This window comes from Corythoichthys intestinalis, chromosome 21, assembly GCF_030265065.1.
Source record: "Corythoichthys intestinalis isolate RoL2023-P3 chromosome 21, ASM3026506v1, whole genome shotgun sequence".
Classification (NCBI taxonomy): Eukaryota; Metazoa; Chordata; class Actinopteri; order Syngnathiformes; family Syngnathidae; genus Corythoichthys; species Corythoichthys intestinalis.
Window position 1 is genome coordinate 14,274,088 of NC_080415.1, and position 18,550 is coordinate 14,292,637.

Genomic DNA, 18,550 nt, shown 5'->3' on the forward strand with positions numbered 1-18,550 from the left:
TATGTGTCTCAAAGCAAGCAATGGGGTGATTAGAGAGGACCCTAGTGGGTGAGCTGGGGGGTGCAGCACATCACATGAATGACACAACCAAACACTGCTACAATGCATGCTAAGTACACATAAAATGTGACACATTGTGAAAATGTGACGCAAACTATGGCGCATTCGTGTCGTTATGTTTTAGTCTCCCAAGACACGTTTTTAGCTTGTTATCGTCTCGTCATCATCAAAAATTATTTTTCGTTTAAGTCATCGTTGATGAAAACAACACTGCTGCTGAGTGTGTTATCATCACAAAGTTGGCGTTGTCCTTGTAGATGCTACAATATGTGCTCCTCTGTCAATGTTAATTCGAAATTGTTGGAAACCTTTATTTATTTTTGGACTTTTTGAATCTTACAGACGAAAACAGTTTGAGGAAATGTCGACTAAAACTGGACGAAATTCAACTAAAACTAGCCGAAGACAAAAACATTTTGAAATGACTAAAATATGACTAAAAGTATTTTCGTCCGAAAGACTAGGACAAATAAAAGGTGCTGCGAAAAACGGACGTCACAGACGCACAATGCAACAAACATCACATGTAGCGAATTTTGTTGAATTTTATGCTACCAGGGCCAACATTTTTTAAACCTGATAGCTTCATGACTGGTTTCAAGAAGTAAAAAAAAAAATTTCTGCTGTTTCGACTGCTACTGCTTGTTCGCATCTTGTGTTTTCTCGAACAGTGGTGACATATGTCACTTGTTAGTGACGTATGGTTCAAATTTATGCGGATATGCGTTTATACTCCATAGGTACTGGATATGAAAAAAATCAGAATCAACTATGTCATACTGTAAGAAAAAATATGGGCAAAGAAATCGTAATTGCCCCGTAGAACGTAACTTTTATTTTTGCTGAATAGTCATTCAAGTAAACTTTGGTGGACAACCCTTACTTGAGTAACAGACCGCCTACTTTAGGAAGCTTCCTTTGTCCTGGGCCATGAGGCCCCCATGTAGTCTATGTATTCTATTCTATGTTCTATGTTGCTTTTCTGACCACTCTCATCCTATTGTATGCCCCTGAATAAATAAGGTTGCTTTCACAGCAGCTGCAGAGAGCAGCTACCAACCTCCACAAAAGCTACATCCACTTCCTGCGTGTTCTTTTTAGCCAAGCTAGGTGTGCTCAAACCTAGCTTCAAATCTAACTTAGCCCTACCACGATAATAAGATCGTTATGATTACCGCGATCTGCCTTGAAACGCAGTTTCTGGATGACAGCGAGATTCCCGCTGACCCTGTAGAGTCCGTCAATGTCCAAACCTGGAATTTAGAAATAACACTACGTTACTCGATCACACTTTGTGTGTTCCTCTGGGTGAGGGATTTCGTTACCTCTCTTTTCCAGGGCTGCGATACACTTCTCCACAAAGCTTGGAACAGTGGTCCTTTCCTGCGCGCAAAGTGTGCCGAGGTGGCATCCGAACACGTTGTCTGCAGGTGAAACAGAAAACATTGATTTTGAGACGAGTAATTTGCACACTTGTTTCGCCGCCCCACTCAACCCTAATGTTAGTACACAACTTAACTCATTTGCTCCCAAAAACGTATAACTCATTTGCACCCAAAAACGTATAAATACGTTCTATTTTTAATAGTTTCAGTGTCCCAAAGATTTTACGTTTTTTTTTCACAAAAGACATCTCTAGGTTCTGATGAAATTTAGCTCCAAAGCACAATGCTGAAAATCCATTTTAAAGCAATAAAACTGGCCAATGGAGGGGAGTAGTGCATTTAGTAAGACCTGCAACCCGATTCAACGAACGGCCGGGCCTCACAGCCGGGGCGCCGGCAAAAGACGACCGAATGGACGTCCAGGATGCCAGGCGGCGGACGACTGAGCAGAACAACCGGGAGGACGCCCGGGATGCCAGGCGTTGGACAACCGAGCAGAACGACCGGGACCACCAGTGCGGACGATGCCGTTGAGTCCGTGCTGCTTGCCGAGCAAAGCCCGCGCCGCCGTGCTCGGCCGCTCGCATCCCCCGCACCCTCCAGTGTCCCGCACGGAAACGTGCACGGCCAAACCATTTCCCCCCCAGGGACACAAGTTCCCCAAGCAAGCTCTGCCATGAGGCAGCGGTCACCACAAAAGAAAGACTCAAAAAAAAGGAAAGCATTATTCAGATGTTTGGGATGTAACTAAAGCAAAAAATAGCTGTGTCAAGTCAAAGTTATGTTTAAAATGTATGCTTTTCCAAAAAGCTCAATTTCTGTTTTTTCATCAGAAATTGGAAAATTGCTCAAACCAGGCTATTTTCTAATGCTTATTTCTAAAAAATAGAAAAAGATCAACTAAATTTTTTTCCTGCGGAAAGAAGAGAGTCTAATCTTTCTTTTGGTGGGTTCCATGTTTATATAGCAATAGAACAGAATTTTCTTTGAGCCTTGCAAAATCAGTCAAAATCCAGTAAAACGGCCGGGAGCGAAGGGGGTTGCACCGGTGAAAATGGCTGGGAGTGAATGTGTTAATGACGCACTGTACCTCGTATGTAACCTTTCTCCTTGACAGACTGGAGTGACGGACGCTTTGTCAGGAATTTTTTCAGCTTGGAGCGGACCTTCTTTGGGTCAGTTTCTCCACCGCTATTGCTGCTGACACTTTGCCTAGAGCCTAACAAGAGAAAAAAAAATATAGGACTTTATTTATAATGGCACTGGACACAGTTTTGTATAAACGCAGATGGAGCGCACCCCTTCGAAAGTCATTAGACAACTGTTGCTCCGCGCCGCCGATCTTTTCGTATGTGTCACTTCCGTCCTCCTCCTCAGAGTGGGGTTCCTGGTACTCCTGTTGGACAAAGTACCATAGTAGATGTGTCCAGATGTGTCATTTTTCCTGTTCTATGGCTATCATCACACTTTTGTGCACAACCTACGTGTTAAGATCAACACTACCAGTGAAATCAGACAAATCCTACACTGCAAATTTATAATGTCTTAATCAGATTAGTTTCTTAAATCTAGTCAAATAATTTTCTCAATCTTATTTTGAGTGTTAAAGACCAACAGATTAATGCGTCAGATTATTCCATTTACTGTATTTTCCACACCATACATTACACATAAAATCCTTCAATTTTCTCAAAAGTCGATAGTGCGCCTTATAATCCAATTGATCTTATATACGGATCAATATTAGTCAATAGTGTCATGACATTCCCTTTAACGCAGCTTCATCTAGTGCAGGGCTAGCCAACTCCGGTCCTCTAGGGCAGGGGTTCCCAACCTATTCCACTAAGGCACACTGTGGGTGCAGGATTTCATTCTTACCAAACAAGATGACAACACTTTTTCCCCAATCTGGTGTTTTACAAGTGCAATCAGTTGATTGCAGTCAGGTGTGGCTTGTTTTAGCAGAAGCCTCATTGGTTCAACTGTCTCTGCTGGATCGGCTGGAACAAAAACCAGGACCCACAGTGTGCCTTGAGGACTGGGTTGAAAACCCCTGCTCTAGGGCCCCTATCCAGCTTGTTTTCTGTGTCTCCCTCCTCCAACACACCTGACTCAAATAATCAGGATCGTTATCAGACTCCTGCAGAGCTAAGCTGGTGAGCTGTTCAGTTGATTCAGGTGTTTTAAAGGAGGGAGACATGGAAAACAAGCTGGATAGGGCCCCTCGAGGACTGGAGTTGGCTACCCTGATCTAGTGGATGCATAATGCAACCCCAACGGCAACAACTACTACTGCGCCTTATAATGCAGTGCGCCCAATATATCAAAACAGTTTTAAAAAAGGCCATTCATTGAAGGTTCCGATGCGCATTATAGTGCGAAAAATACGGTACTTTAAGTAAATATTGCTATTTGTTCTTATTAAGCCCAGACATCTAAAAGTTGGTAATTTTTCAGCTAAATTAAGAAAAAAGAGCTTTCAAATAATGTTTTGAACAATATCTACAGGTAGTCCCCGGCAGTGTTGTCACTAACAGTAATCTGATTACTTTCTTCAGTAACGAGTAACGGTTTTATTTTTCCAAACCAGTAATCTGATTAAAGTTAGCTTCCTTAGTGTCTGTGCGTTACACTTTTGTTATTGCCTCATAATGTATGTAGAATGAAGAACATTGTAGTCATATGCGAAGAGCATTTTGTGCAGAAAATGCTAGAAAGGTGTCTGCTCCATGTTCGTTTCCATGGTAACCACTCAGTTACTTCCTGTTTTGGTCTCGTGCCACACGCACTAAGTGTTTTGGGACTGACAAAAGCGTGTGCCAACGCGGATGCACATTCGAGCCGAGTGCAGCCAGCTTTTGCAAAGTGCGAGGGGATGTTGATCTGTGTACGTCCATGAATGAAGGAATGATTTTTCCTTTATTCTGGAGGGTTCCAGCGATAGGTTGGGCCCCCTACATGCGCGGCCATTTCGTACCTTTGCCGGAGCAACACCAGGTAGTCATCGCTCCAAGTTGGTCAGCATTCATAACATCATATTAGTGTTGCACATTTATGCCGTGAGGTGGCGTGTTCGTTTAGCATCTTTGGGATGTGTTGTAAGTCCAGTTGAGTGTAATGTGCTTAGTTGCCACCACGTTTTGTGGCCAAATTGACAAAGTGTGTGTACGCCGTACTTCCGGGATTTGCACGCGCATCCGTGCCCGCCCCCACCTTTGTGTTTATTGCACTGTGCAATTCATTTGTGTGTTATGATTATTGTGCAGGTAATTTGCATTCTTCTACATTGGCACTGATATGCTGTCAACCCCTAAACCCTAACCCGAAGTTCAGAATTTTTGACATTGGGCTTAATGTTCAAGTCAGCGGGGGTTTAATTAGTCGGTGGAGTTGATTTCAACAAATTCCTTGCAGTTTGTCAGTTATTTGCTAGTTTCAGGGCTCCGGAGTGACTAAACTAGCGAGAGTCAATGGTGGATGAAATCAACTCCATCGACTAATTAAACCTCCACTACCTTATGTGGAAAAATTCTGATCTTCCTTAATTCAATTGTCGGAAAGTCATTTACATGAAATAACTTGTTGTCATTCTTATGTTGAGGCGGCAAAGAGAGCCCTAGTAAAAAGTAACTGATAAAGTACTTTTAAAGTTACTTTGCTTTGTTACTTTGATAATAATCAGTAACTACATTACTTTTTTGAGGGCTAATCACTAATCAGTTATTAAATAACTTTTTCAAGTAATCTGTGACAACACTGTTTCCCGGGTTAAGACATACTCCACTTACACGATTTCGACTTTATGACACAGGAGTCTCGTCCCCATTTTGTCTCCAATCATTTTTTTGTCACATAAACAGTTCCTTATTGTACCACACAATATATTACTTTTTACTTTGCTTTATTAATATGATGTGTTCTGTCTAGGGCTGTCAAAATTATCGCGTTAATGCGTGGTAATTAATTTTTTAAATTAATCATGTTTAAATATTTGACGCAATTAACGCACATGTCCCGCTCAGACAGTATTCTGCCTTTTGGTAAATTTTACAGCAAGGCTTTTTGTGCTGTCTAACAGCGAACTCTTGTGGTCGCTTTGCGACATGGTTTATTGTTGTCTTGCCAGTTCAATATGGCTGCACGACGTCTCCGGCTGACGCCTACGTTGTAATGTTGTGCTTATAAGATCCTTGGACAAGATTTGTCTGTAAGTATGGTTGTTGTAAATAATGTACATATTATGTTAGTAAGCGAAATGTTATATTTTTTGTATGAGACGCTTTTTGTTTATGTTTAGTGAACCTGTATAGCGTGCTAAGCTAACGTTGTTGCTAATGCAATGCTTGTGTACTTTTTTTTTGTAATTTTACGACGGTCTAAAGAGGACAATGGTTTGAGGCCATTTTATTAATAAATCAGATGAAAAAGGAAGAAGTCTGATTATTAAGGAGTCGTTCACTAGCTGTCAAGCTTTGGAAAAAGTAGAAGCTTCGGAGTGAGGACAGCATAGACAGATTTAAAAGACAGTCGAGTGAAATGCCCACTACAGTCCTTATGTACCGTATGTTGAATGTATATATCCATCTTGTGTCTTATCTTTCCATTCCAACAATTTATTTTACAGAATATATATATAATTTACAGAAAAATATGGCATATTTTATAGATGGTTTGAATTGCGATTAATTGCGATTAATTATGATTAATTAATTTTTAAGCTGTAATTAACTCGATTAAAAATTTTAATCATTTGACAGCCCTAGTTCTGTCCTCATTAAACGTGAAGTTGTTCAGCTTTACAGACAGGCTTTTTACTTCCTTCACTTTTGACAATATGGAAAGCTGTAACACACTTACTGTATGTACACTTATGTTCAAAACGACACGCATTTCAACAATAAAACAATTCACACGAAACAATTGGTGTTTAAACATCCATCTAGTCTGATCAATATGTAAATTTAGTAGATTAAATTAGTCTAATTACCCTAACAAAAGTCCGCTATCTTAGATGCTATGAATGTTAATGTATTTACAATTCTCATAGCAAATTGCTCACACATAACTTAACAAACTGTACCTCTAAACTTAATTACAAATGCATACACAAACATAAATTAGCAGAAACAACTTACAACCTGACGTGGGCCATTCTAGAGCGCAGCTATCCTTTATTCATGTCAGACACCTGAGTCTGCTCTTCATACAAGGCGACAGTCCAGCCGGACAAAACGCTGTCACCAGAAGGCAGTGTATTCTCCATCGTCAAACAAAATTCAATACTTTTGGACTTTTTTAGAATTATTTTGAGATTTAGAGGTACTTGAAGGAGTAATTCCGACTGACGCGGAAATTCGGGTTACGTCGCCAGCATAGGAACGGAATTTCTGACATTTCAAAGCGTTTTTAAGATTAAATATACTAATTTATTGCTTAAAGTAAGTCTGTTAAGCTTATTGTTTAGCTTAATGAAAGTCTAGCTATTTCTTAATTCAAGAAATCGGAGTAAAATTTACTTAAAGCACTCGCAGAAAATTTCACTTATTTCTAGTAGATCTACAATGAAAACACGGGAATTTAACTAGTTTTAAGGAGGTGTTTTTTGTAGTGTATTCATAATACTACGACTACATGTAAAATGGTGGGAAATCAAGAGTAGATACTATGGTAATGTATTGCCTAAAATAATTCAATACAGTAATAAATATCGTGAATAAAATACTACGTCTAATTCTTCAAGCAATACAACAATAAAATAAGTAAAATATTTCACGACGAAAATAAAAATGGTTAATTTGTTCAAAGTAATTTCATAAAAACACAACACAACACGATGAAATAGAATATTGAAAATACTACATAAAATTAAATACAAGTATTTTTTACAAAGTTGTTTAAAAAATTAATGTTAATTTTAACCCTAAACCCAATTTCAGAGACAATTACATTGAATTACTAGATGAAAATCTAACACAAAAAAAAAAAAAACATTAAATGGAAGCTAAAATTTGAAAAAATATATAAGACTATATTACTATAAATCAATAAAACAGTTTTTAAAAATTGTATATATATAATCATACATAAAAGTACATAAAATATTGAACAGAACGATAAAATTAATTGATTTGACTGAAGACTTGCCAGTTGTCGTATGGTGTCCAATAATACATCGTGCCAGTCGTTGATGATGCTCTCAGTATCGTACTGAATCAGAAACTCGACGCCATTCTTGCTTTTTAACTAAAACAACAAACAACTGTCAGCACACATGCTTTTGTTAAATAAGTATCAGAATGGTTAAGATAACAACGTGCCTCTAAAACGTTCTTCTTGCTCGATTTATCCCTCGAGGCCCAGCCAAGAATGGCGCCTCGTAGGTCCACCGTCACCTCTGGGACAATCTGATTGGTCTTGTTCTTTGGAAAAAAAAAAAAAAAAAAAAAAAAAAAGCGTGATAATGGACACAAAACAGGTCTTGCCGCATTCTTGCAACAAAAGCAACTGTGAGCTCCCGGCAGAGGCTTTATCAGTGTCACATAAATGGATACAAAAGTTTAGGTAATTTTTTTGTAATCTCCAAAATCAGCGAAACTGGTCGGTTTCTAAGTTGTCAAATGTCAACAACTGCCTAAAACGGAGAAGGAAATCTAAACTACCGAAATTCCAGGAGATGTCGATTTTGGGTCCTTGTGGAAGGTCAGCATGCCTCCATGTAGGACCGTCCATGTCTGAGCCCAGTTTTTCCTGCACGAGCATACAGAACAGAGCCAAAGGGCAAAGTGAAACAGAACACTTAGAAGGCTAAGGAAAAGTTTTCTTGAAAAGAATACCCCAAAAGCACCTTAAGGAGCATTTGACGTACCTGACTTTTTTTCCGTTTTCAGACACTTTTGTTTTGTTCAGAATCCCAGCCTTTTCTAAGTTCTGCACCTGAAATCCAACCAGAGACTTACTATTTCAGAATATTCACAGTAATAAAAACTAGGGATTTCCCAATTGCCTGTTTCTGCATGTAAGTCCAACTATGAATCAGTATCAAGATCAGAGTCCTGATACCTCGTAAATGTTTTTTTTTTTTTTTTTTTTGCGGCATTTCCCACCCCAAATTTGAACAAAGCTCTTATCTATAACTACATACAGTATAAATTGAACTTTGTCTATGTGTATCTGTTTTCGTTCCCAATGGACCCCTGGGCAGATTTTGACAAAATTTTACACACTTGTACTTTTTTTCTGGCAGTGTTCTTAGGTGGGTTTGATCTCTGTAGGCCTCCATCCTCCATTTAGTGCGGAAATTTAATTTGAAACTCCACAAATTAGCATAGAAAATCCAGGGTTTTAGGTTTGGGTCTAGGTTTTGTTTTCCTCCCAATTTGCAGGCTTTATTCTATTTCTTTCAACAGCTAGCACTGTTATGTAATTTGCCCAGTAGAAACACACTTGGTATGATTTTTGTAATGTGAAAATCAACAGTAAAAGGCAAAATTATTCCTAGTAAATTTGAGATTTGAAGAAGATCGAACAGGAATTCACTTAGATATTAGCTTACTAGCTTAGCTATATCGGTTTTGAATTTGATAAAAAAAAATCTTTATTATGAAATTCCAAAGGTTAGTGCACATGTAAAACTCCTGGGGTTCGGTACCTTTACCAAGGTTAAGAACCATTGTTGTAGGGACTGTTATTTATTACGTGTTACGCCCGCAATGGGTCTTGGGTAATCATGTGGCAAACATGACTGAGTGTTTTCTTTTCAAAAAAGGCACTGTCTCTTGGGGTCGTGCGGCCTATTGGGCACAAGAACAGCAAGTGTGAAACACAAAAAACTGTCTACCCCATTCTCCACGTTGCTCATCACAATATTGTAAACAGTAATAGAAAAGCAATTGCGCATTTACTCCGTTACGGCGTATTTTTACTATTACTACATTACAAACTGCATCTCTAAGGAAAGTTTCTTTTATCTGCCATTTGGTTATATTGCTTTCATGTTAAACAAACCCGAGCAGTGCCAGACCATATTGCGAGTATAGAAATAATTTACCCCTGAATTAATTTGTTGCTTGTAGCCCTTAAAAGGGAACCTCGGACTTAAATACTTGTAGGCTCTAATAAGCCTTGTTTTCTTTTACTAAAATATGGTATTAGAAACACATAAAATATTGCCTTTAATTTAAAACTTTATAATATTTAGAACATGTTTGGACTTACAGATGTTTTATGGGTGCATTGGACGCTTGGGGTGATGACGTAGTTTGTCATAAACTAGACGAACACTACCGGTGTTCTGCAATTCCTTCTAGGCAGCGAAACATCCAACACATGTGCACATCGGTTAAAAGCGGCAAGTACTTACTATGTGTTTTTATTGAGTCTTTCCGTATTGGCCCGAATATACTGTAGGACGGTGTTTTTTGCATTGAAATAAGATGAAAAAGTGGGAGTCGTCTTATATTTGGGGTCTAGACATTATACCCATTCACGACGCTAGATGGCCCCAGATATCATTGAAGTGAACGCTGAACTTGAGTAATGTTCTGTCATGACAACTCTCAGCTACTCTCAAGTTTAACCAGTTTGCATTATTTTATTGCAATGTTTTTCCTAATTCAGATTTGTTTCAAAACTACAGGTAGAGTTAGAACTCACTTTGATGGTTAATGGAGTTATTGCAATTTTGTTGTTTTATCACAATAGATTGGTTTATTTACATTTCAAAAACCATACGCCATTCATTTACGAATGTGATTGCACCTTAGTTTACATATTTAAAGCAGTAATGTGAAGTAATTTCATAACATGCCAAATAGGGTCACAATTAAAGTAATTAAACATTGTCCAACAAATGAAGCATGAAAAAATAATTTATATGTTGTATATTTAACAAAATAATCGCGTTTCCGAAGTTTGAGCCTGAAAGGGGACGAATCCGGAAGTGATACGTCTCACCGGGAACAGCGATGGCAGCTCCATACATAAGACCGCCATACAAAGCCCTTCAAACAATCATTCAAACAGCGATATAAGCGATAGATCGAGCGCAAGGGAGGAGATCCAAGTTTTTGAAGAGTTGGAGGAAGAAGAGGAGCTTGGAATTTTATGTTGGACCTAACATGTATTAGCCAGACGCTAATCAAGATGCAAACAATGTGCCTAGACTACCTGACATGGAATGGATACAAGACCCATCGAGATTACAAGATTGGTAAGATAAAGGCTGTTATTATTTTCATGATTTGAAGATGCAGGCATTTGCACATAATTTTATGTTTTTGTCTATCTGATGACATTGTTAAAAAAATAATAATCAGACTTCATGTTCATTTTGGCAGATCCGGCAGCTCTTGTGCATATAAAATAATATAAAAACGTTGGGGGGAAAGAAGGACATGAGTCGTTGATGGCTTTCTCCACTTTATTGTGGCAACAATAAGAAAACAAAATAATAGCGGACTGCCGCCACATTCGACAGCGAAGTTTTGCTTCTCGCTGATCTCCTCCTCGCCTCCTATTACTCCAGCGTCTCTTAAACGGATCGTGCATAGTGTCTTGTTATGAGCTTTTTGTTTACAAATGTATCGAACACACGACGTGCTGACAACTTTATTTCTTTAGTAACACATGGAGCTAACAGTAAGAACACAGCTCAGCACAGCTCTCGGCAGGAAGTGGCGTTTAATGGCGTGAGGAAATGTAGTTTTTTCACACAAGCCAACAAATTACAAAGCACCACTTCACTGTTGTCCGAGACTACATTTCCCATGCTTCACTGCGTGACTTGAGCCGCTCGCTGATTCGCTGCGAGATTGACTCAATGCCAAAACGCTAAATTGTCACCTGTCAGCGGTTCTCGCAAAGCGGCGAAACACAAACTAGAAGGCTATCAAGCCATCACCGTGAAAGAAACGCCGAACCGTACAAATGCAATGCAATGCTTGAAGCATGAAGGTGGATATACATAATACAAATACAAATAAATGTGCACAAACTCACCAGCGGTGTGTCTCTTACTGCAACGTGACCGTGAATTATACGCACATCCACGGCCCTTTCCCGATTGACAGTGGATTAACCCTTTCGGACAAGATCGTAGATGACGCACAGTTTAAACACACTTAACCTAGCGAACACAACAACAACTATGATCGAGGATTGCCACGAGTTAACTTTCGGCTAACGTCGCGAGCTTATATTGTTCATTCCACAACAGTTGGCAGCTCTGCTTTGACAAAGTCATCAGTCATCTATCCAAAAATCACACTTACTTTTTGGCAAATCCTTGATCATAAGCAGACCGGTTATGGAAGCAGGCATCTTTGAAGTGTTTGCAGCAGAGAACACTACTCGATGATGGCGTGAAATTCATTCGCTTCGTGCAAGCGAAAGATGTGCGTTTACGTGCCCTGCTATCCTTTGGCCACTCATACAACTTTTCGTTTGAGTGAGAACAAAACATCGCCACGCACCGCCGTGGCATCTTACCGAGAAGCAATGCAACAAACAATACTGTTCTATGGCGGACTTCCCTCGCACTTCTAGGTGTGACGTAATTTCCGAAGATTTCCGAAGATTGCCGAAGAAAAGCATTTTCGTTGTCAAGGGCATTGCTATGGGTTAAACAAAGAATCTGGAAGGGTTGCGTTAAAAAAAATAACGAAAATATGCTTATAACTGTTTAGCCATTGATATTATTCAAAAACATGGTTGGCCAACCGTACTTCACATTACTGCTTTAAATGTTCAGATATTAAGATTTGAATGAGGCAAAATAACATGCTTTTTCTCTCAAATATATTGTTATAATCATGTTTCAGATTACTGTAATTATTTTCTGTATAAAAATTAATTTGGTGTTCAAAAAGTCTTTTTTCAAACTTGAGTCTTGAAAAAGAGGGGGGTCGTCTTATAATCAGGGCCGTCTTACATTCGGGCCTATACGGTATTACCTTTTCATTGCCTTAAAATTTTTGCATGTGTTTCCCTCTCATACTTTTAAGCATTGTGCTTTCTTGTGGTGGCTTTAAAGCAGATTGTTGATCTGTTGACCACATTAGTCACGTAGCATATTTAAACCACCTTTATTTGATATTACTACGTTTAAGTATTTTCTAAAGACATCTTTAGTATGTTCTGTCCGTGTGCATCTAAACAAAAAAGCTGAAAGTGCACGGTAGTACTTTGTGTGTCAAATTCGCTTCTTGCAGGACGTTTCGCCAGTGTAGCACATTTTGGCTAAACAACGTTTTTTTTTTCCTAATCTCAACACATCTCATCCGGTCTTTGCGTTCATTTTGATTTCGCTGCTCGTTTTGTGAAGTGTCAATTATGTTCCTCTCGGGTTCAAATTGAATGGGTTGAATAGATGACATGTTTATGTCGCTAGAGTCATACTCTGGAAGCCCGGCAGCGAAACCATGTGATGTCACCGCCGTGCAACGTCAACAACAATGGCGACCTACAAGTTAAATCAATCTTACAAATTGTATAAAAACGAAAACATCAAAATGGGCTTCAATAACACATTATTTTAACTCATAATAACATTTATCTTTTAAGAACCGCAAGTCTTTCTATCCGTGGATCCCTTCAACTCAGTCAGTGCTGCCATTGAGAGTTATAGAAATCAAAACGGGAAGGCTGCAAGCATTGAGTGATTATGCTTCACTGCCATTTAAAAATAATAGCACACTTTAAAAAATGATATTTTACACCAGATCTTGTAAAAATGATTAAAATAGCAGGTTTAAAATAGCTTAATGCTGTCAATCAAAACAAAAACATAAAAAGCGTGGTGAAAAAGTGACTTGGGGCTGTGAGCGTGAGGATGAAAAAGCATGATGAGCAAACAAACCCTCATTAATGCAAGTCAAACATGCAAACAACAAGTGAGGTTGGGCGATACATCTAAAAATGAAATCAGATTTGTATTTTCTTTTAATAAAAATTCAGCTTCTGTCAACAAATCGCTGCTTTTGAAACGTGTACTGTCAAGTTATTGGAAAAGTGTAAAATGTGCTAAAAGTAATACTGACAAGATTCTTTTCATACATAAAATTCTGAACATTAAATTTAGCAATCTTTATAACCAAGTTGGCAACATTGAATATGCTTTTTTGTCAATTTGTGCAACCATTGCAGTGAAATATTCAAGACACGATTTATCGCCCAGCCCTACACAATTTGCTATCTACAGTGGGGCAAATAAGTATTTAGTCAACCACCAGTTGTGCAAGTTCTCTTACTTGAAAAGATTAGAGAGGCCTGTAATTGTCAACATGGGTAAACCTCAACCATGAGAGACAGGATGTGGAAAAAAAACAGAAAATCACATTGTTTGATATTTAAAGAATTTATTTCCAAATTAGAGTGGAAAATAAGTATTTGGTCACCTAAAAACAAGCAAGATTTCTGGCTGTCAAAGAGGTCTAACTTCTTCTAATGAGGTCTAACGAGGCTCCACTCATTACCTGTATTAATGGCACCTGTTTTAACTCATTATCAGTATAAAAGAAACCTGTCCACAATCTCAGTCAGTCACACTCCAAACTCCACTATGGCCAAGACCAAAGAGCTGTCGAAGGACACCAGAGACAAAATTGTAGACCTGCACCAGGCTGGGACGACTGAATCTGCAATAGGTAAAACGCTTATTGTAAAGAAATCAACTGTGGGAGCAATTATTAGAAAATGGAAGACATACAAGACCACTGATAATCTCCCTCGATCTGGGGCTCTATGTAAGATCTCACCCCGTGGCGTCCAAATGATAACAAGAACGGTGAGCAAAAATCCCAGAACCACAAGGGGGGGACCTAGTGAATGACCTACAGAGAGCTGGGACCACAGTAACAAAGGCTACTATCAGTAACACAATGCGCCTCCAGGGACTCAAATCCTGCACTGCCAGACGTGTCCCCCTGCTGAAGCCAGTACACGCCCAGGCCCGTCCGCTGTTAGAGAGCATTTGGGTGATCCAGAAGAGGACTAGGAGAATGTGTTATGGTCAGCTCAAACCAAAATAGAACTTTTTGGTAGAAACACAGGTTCTCGTGTTTGGAGGATAAAGAATACTGAATTGTATCCGAAGAACACCATACCCACTGTGAAGCATTGGGGTGGAAACATCATGCTTTGGGGCTGTTTTTTTGCAAAGGGACCAGGACGACTGATCTGTGTAAAAGAAAGAATGAATGGGGCCATGTATCGAGAGATTTTGAGTAAAAATCTCCTTCCGTCAGCAAGGGCATTGAAGATAAGACATGGCTGGGTCTTTCAGCATGACAATGAACCCAAACACACAGCCAGGGCAACAAAGGATTGGCTTGGTAAGAAGCATTTCAAGGTCCTGGAGTGGCCTAGCCAGTCTCCAGATCTCGACCCCATAGAAAATCTGCGAAGAGAGTTGAAAGTCCGTGTTGCCCAACGACAGCCCAAAACATCACTGCTCTAGAGGAGATCTGCATGGAGGAATGGGCCAAAATACCAGCAACAGTGTGTGAAAAGCTTGTGAAGAGTGACAGAAAACATTTGGCCTCCGTTACTGCCAACAAACGGTACATAACAAAGTATTGAGATGAACTTTTAGTATTGACCTAATACTTATTTTCCACCATGATTTGCAAATAAATTCTTTAAAAATTAAACAATGTGATTTTCTTGGGGTTTTTTCCACATTCTGTCTCTCTTGTTTGAGGTTTACCCATGTCGACAATTACAGGCCTCTCTAATATTTTCAAGTGGGAGAACTTGCACAATTAGTGGTTGACTAAATACTTATTTGCCCCACTGTAAATTAGCTTTAGCACATCGAGCGCCTGCCATAGTGATGCATGCTATATGCATCTATGGCATTTAAACTAACAACCCACGTTATAACGCAGCCACCTGGAGGTCAGGTAATAAGGCTTTCTCCAATGTTGGAACCCAGGTGCCTTATAGGGTTAAGAGTAATTTTTTGTTTAAAAATATGTGTGCTTCATTTGGGGGCGAGTCATAGGGTGTCACTCACATTGGTGGGCTGCGCCTCAGGAGAGTTTCCTGTGCTTGAGCTGTCACTACTGTAGTCCGACGTGGTCCTTTGGTGGGTCGGGAAGAACCTCTGCTAAGAAGCCAACGAGAGAATGGCGTCAAAAGCTTCACCTGAATGTTAAATTTCACCGAGACTAGGTCTTTATATGAAATATAACAATGTTAACATCTGATATTTTCTGGAGGTGAGTGCTCCTACTGTGTCATCTTGGACCGGCACAAGTTGAGATGGTCCCACCTTCCGTCTCCAGATCTTGCCATCGCTCACGTCAGTCTCTACGACGTCCTCCTCCTCCTGAGACTGACCTGGCGACAAAGGCACTGCCTGCACCGGCAGAAAAAGGCTGTGTGGGAAGTTCTAGGAAAGTATTTAAAGCAACACTCAGTAACTTTTCAGTTTTGGTCGATTTTAACGACGCAGGTGGAAAAAAAACCGGTAGCGTTTTGCCTTGAGGAAGACTGCGTTGACGATGTTGACAATAAGAAACGTTTGATTTTGTACTATACTTGTACCAAAGCATTCTAATCAACCTCCGTCTTTATAACCAATAGGTAAAGAGGGAAGTGAAATATGCCTTCAAGCAGTCAGCACATTTGTAGTTTTTTTTTGTGTGGCAGGGTTGCTGCCACCCTTCTCAAAGTTAATTTCTGCCGGTGAAAACAATATAGACCCTCTCAAGATAGATAAGAGGTGTCATTCAACTAGTTGTCAGTTGACGTATCTCAAATGTTATGAAAATATTTTATAAAGGTTGAAAAGTTACTTAGTGTTGCTTTAAGCGTGGCCACTCAAAAGGTTACTAGTTACCTCAGGCAGGTTCCACTGGGACTTCGAGCCGTCTTTCAGGTAGTAGTAAGTCTGCCCCAGATCGTCCAAGGACTTGACCCACTGTGAAGAACACAAGTATTAACTCATCTGGCACTATTAACAGATCTCCAAATCCATCCAACCTATTTGAACGAGAAGGGCAGGAGATGATTCAAACCACATTGTAGAAGGAACTGTATTCCACGAGCGATGAAGGTAAGGGTGAAACAACTAATCGATTAAATCGATAAAACTCGATCAATAAATTTGTTGACAACAAATTTTATTAGCGGCAGCTATGAGCAGTCACGTTTGGGTTCTTGTTTGTGAGGTACGCGCCATTGATTAAACCAAGAGAGAGAGTTCACTGCTAGAGTCAGGTTAAGTTGCTGAGTAAATATAATTTACGACGTATCAAGAGTTATATTGTCTTGAGTCGTATGTGTTGTTAATACCAGTGTGCCTCCGTCAGAGGTGAGTAAATAAATACTATACTAACAATTGTATTGTTTGTATTCTTTTTTTGATGAGACATTACTACTTAGCACTGCGCGCATAGCTAGTTAGCAATGCTAATCAGTGTCTCAAGTGACCGTTTCTATTGTGTTTTGGTAAAGCATATTTATACTTGAGGTTTTGTTAGATAATAAAGAAAGAAATCACACACACATAAACCCATTCATACAGTTTACAGTCTCCTTTCAACACAAACTCCCATTCAAACTCTAAATTGTCATACAGGAGAGTGGCTTTGAAGTAGGATTTGGATTGCATTTATGAACAAAAAGAAAACTTATTCATTACAGTCTGCATTCTCCTAACTCGATTTTTTTGTTTTGAGTGTAAGCCCGTTGGCAACCGACCCTATGCTGTCCCATCGCCAATCCCAGCACCGAGGCCCCCCACCCAAGCGCGCCAAATCACATCCACCCACGCGCGAGCCCCATGCGACAGCCACGCAGACGAGCAGAGACGCTGCACGGGCGCCACCCCAGGGGCACAGCCCCCACCCAGCCAATCCTTTGGGGGGGAGGAGCCAGCGCAGCCCATCCCTCCTCCCGCAGCCCAGCAAAGGGGGCCATCGTCACCCTCCAGGGATCCAGGGTGGTCGTCCAGGTCACCCGCGCCCCCATCAACCGGCCTTAAGGATTGGGCAGAGGGGACGTACAATCAACCTCCCGTGGGGTAAAACAGTAATTTAATAGTAGAGAACAGGTTGTTGCTGTGGTTGGGACATCAAACCCATGGCAAAAACAAAAAATATTCGGGAAAAAATGTTCAGTCAAATCAAGTCCACCTCTCTGCTTCTCTGTTGAGTACAGACTCCGTGTGTTTGCCGTTGTTTTATAATGTTACATTAACGTGCGCAATCATGCGAGCGCTCACGACGGGACGGAGTTGTCGGACCGGAGTTGTGCGTAGCCGGTACGTTTTGTCCTATTTTTGAAGTACTGCGGAGCACGTAGTCAACACAGAGCTTGGCGGATTCGTACCGCAAACGTAACCGGAATAATTTGGCCTTTACTTACAACATAGACTTCACTATCAGTTGATGAGACAGCTCCTAGAGACATTGCGCCACGGCTTCCCGTTGGGGGCCGGGCCAGGCAGACCGTAGGAGAAGCTTTCACTGTGATAAACTCAAACACATGCTGCGTTCTAAGTTTTAGTGCATACAAGCAGGTAGGAGTGATTCCAGAGTGATTTGGTCAATGATTCAAGGTAATTATTACCAATATATAAAATAGCACTATGAATGCAATGAAATGAATGGAAAAAATTATCATAACTTTAGCTTGAAATATTGACGTAAAATGGATGATAACTGCCTGTTTTTTTTTTTTTTTTGCTTTTAACCAAGATTCTAGACTGTTTCATGTTTATATCTATAGAAATTCCAGGATTTACGCATTTAATAGTTTTCAACTTAAAAAGTTCTTTGTTTTGTGATGGCCGCAATGTTGGGAGTTTGTATCCATACACAATAGTGTAAATTCATTCCAGTAATTCGGTAATATTCGGCCAACTGCCCGTTTTTTTACAAGAAACTAGAAATTAAGACATTTCTGCCTCCATACAAAAAAAAAAATCTGCTTTTACGTGTTTTATTTTATGTAACATTTCAATCTAAAAACAATGAGGGCCAGATTGTATTTCGACGGCGGCACGGCGGTTGAGTGGTTAGCACGTCCGCCTCACAGTTCTGACATCAAGGGTTCAATCCCGGGCTTTGGCCTTCCTGTGTGGAATTTGCATGTTCTCCCCG

General features: G+C 39.9%; 1 protein-coding gene across 1 annotated transcript in view; it reads right to left on the reverse strand.

Moving 5' to 3' along the window:
• LOC130910022 (rho GTPase-activating protein 27-like) overlaps window positions 1-18,550 on the reverse strand; it is a 60,996-nt gene that overhangs the window by 6,077 nt on the left and 36,369 nt on the right. Inside the window, 11 exon segments of the mRNA XM_057827036.1 lie at window positions 1,236-1,313; window positions 1,386-1,484; window positions 2,536-2,664; window positions 2,745-2,841; window positions 7,590-7,688; window positions 7,763-7,864; window positions 8,105-8,192; window positions 8,311-8,378; window positions 15,457-15,549; window positions 15,676-15,801; window positions 16,285-16,365. Coding sequence (XP_057683019.1) covers window positions 1,236-1,313; window positions 1,386-1,484; window positions 2,536-2,664; window positions 2,745-2,841; window positions 7,590-7,688; window positions 7,763-7,864; window positions 8,105-8,192; window positions 8,311-8,378; window positions 15,457-15,549; window positions 15,676-15,801; window positions 16,285-16,365 — 1,060 coding nt within the window.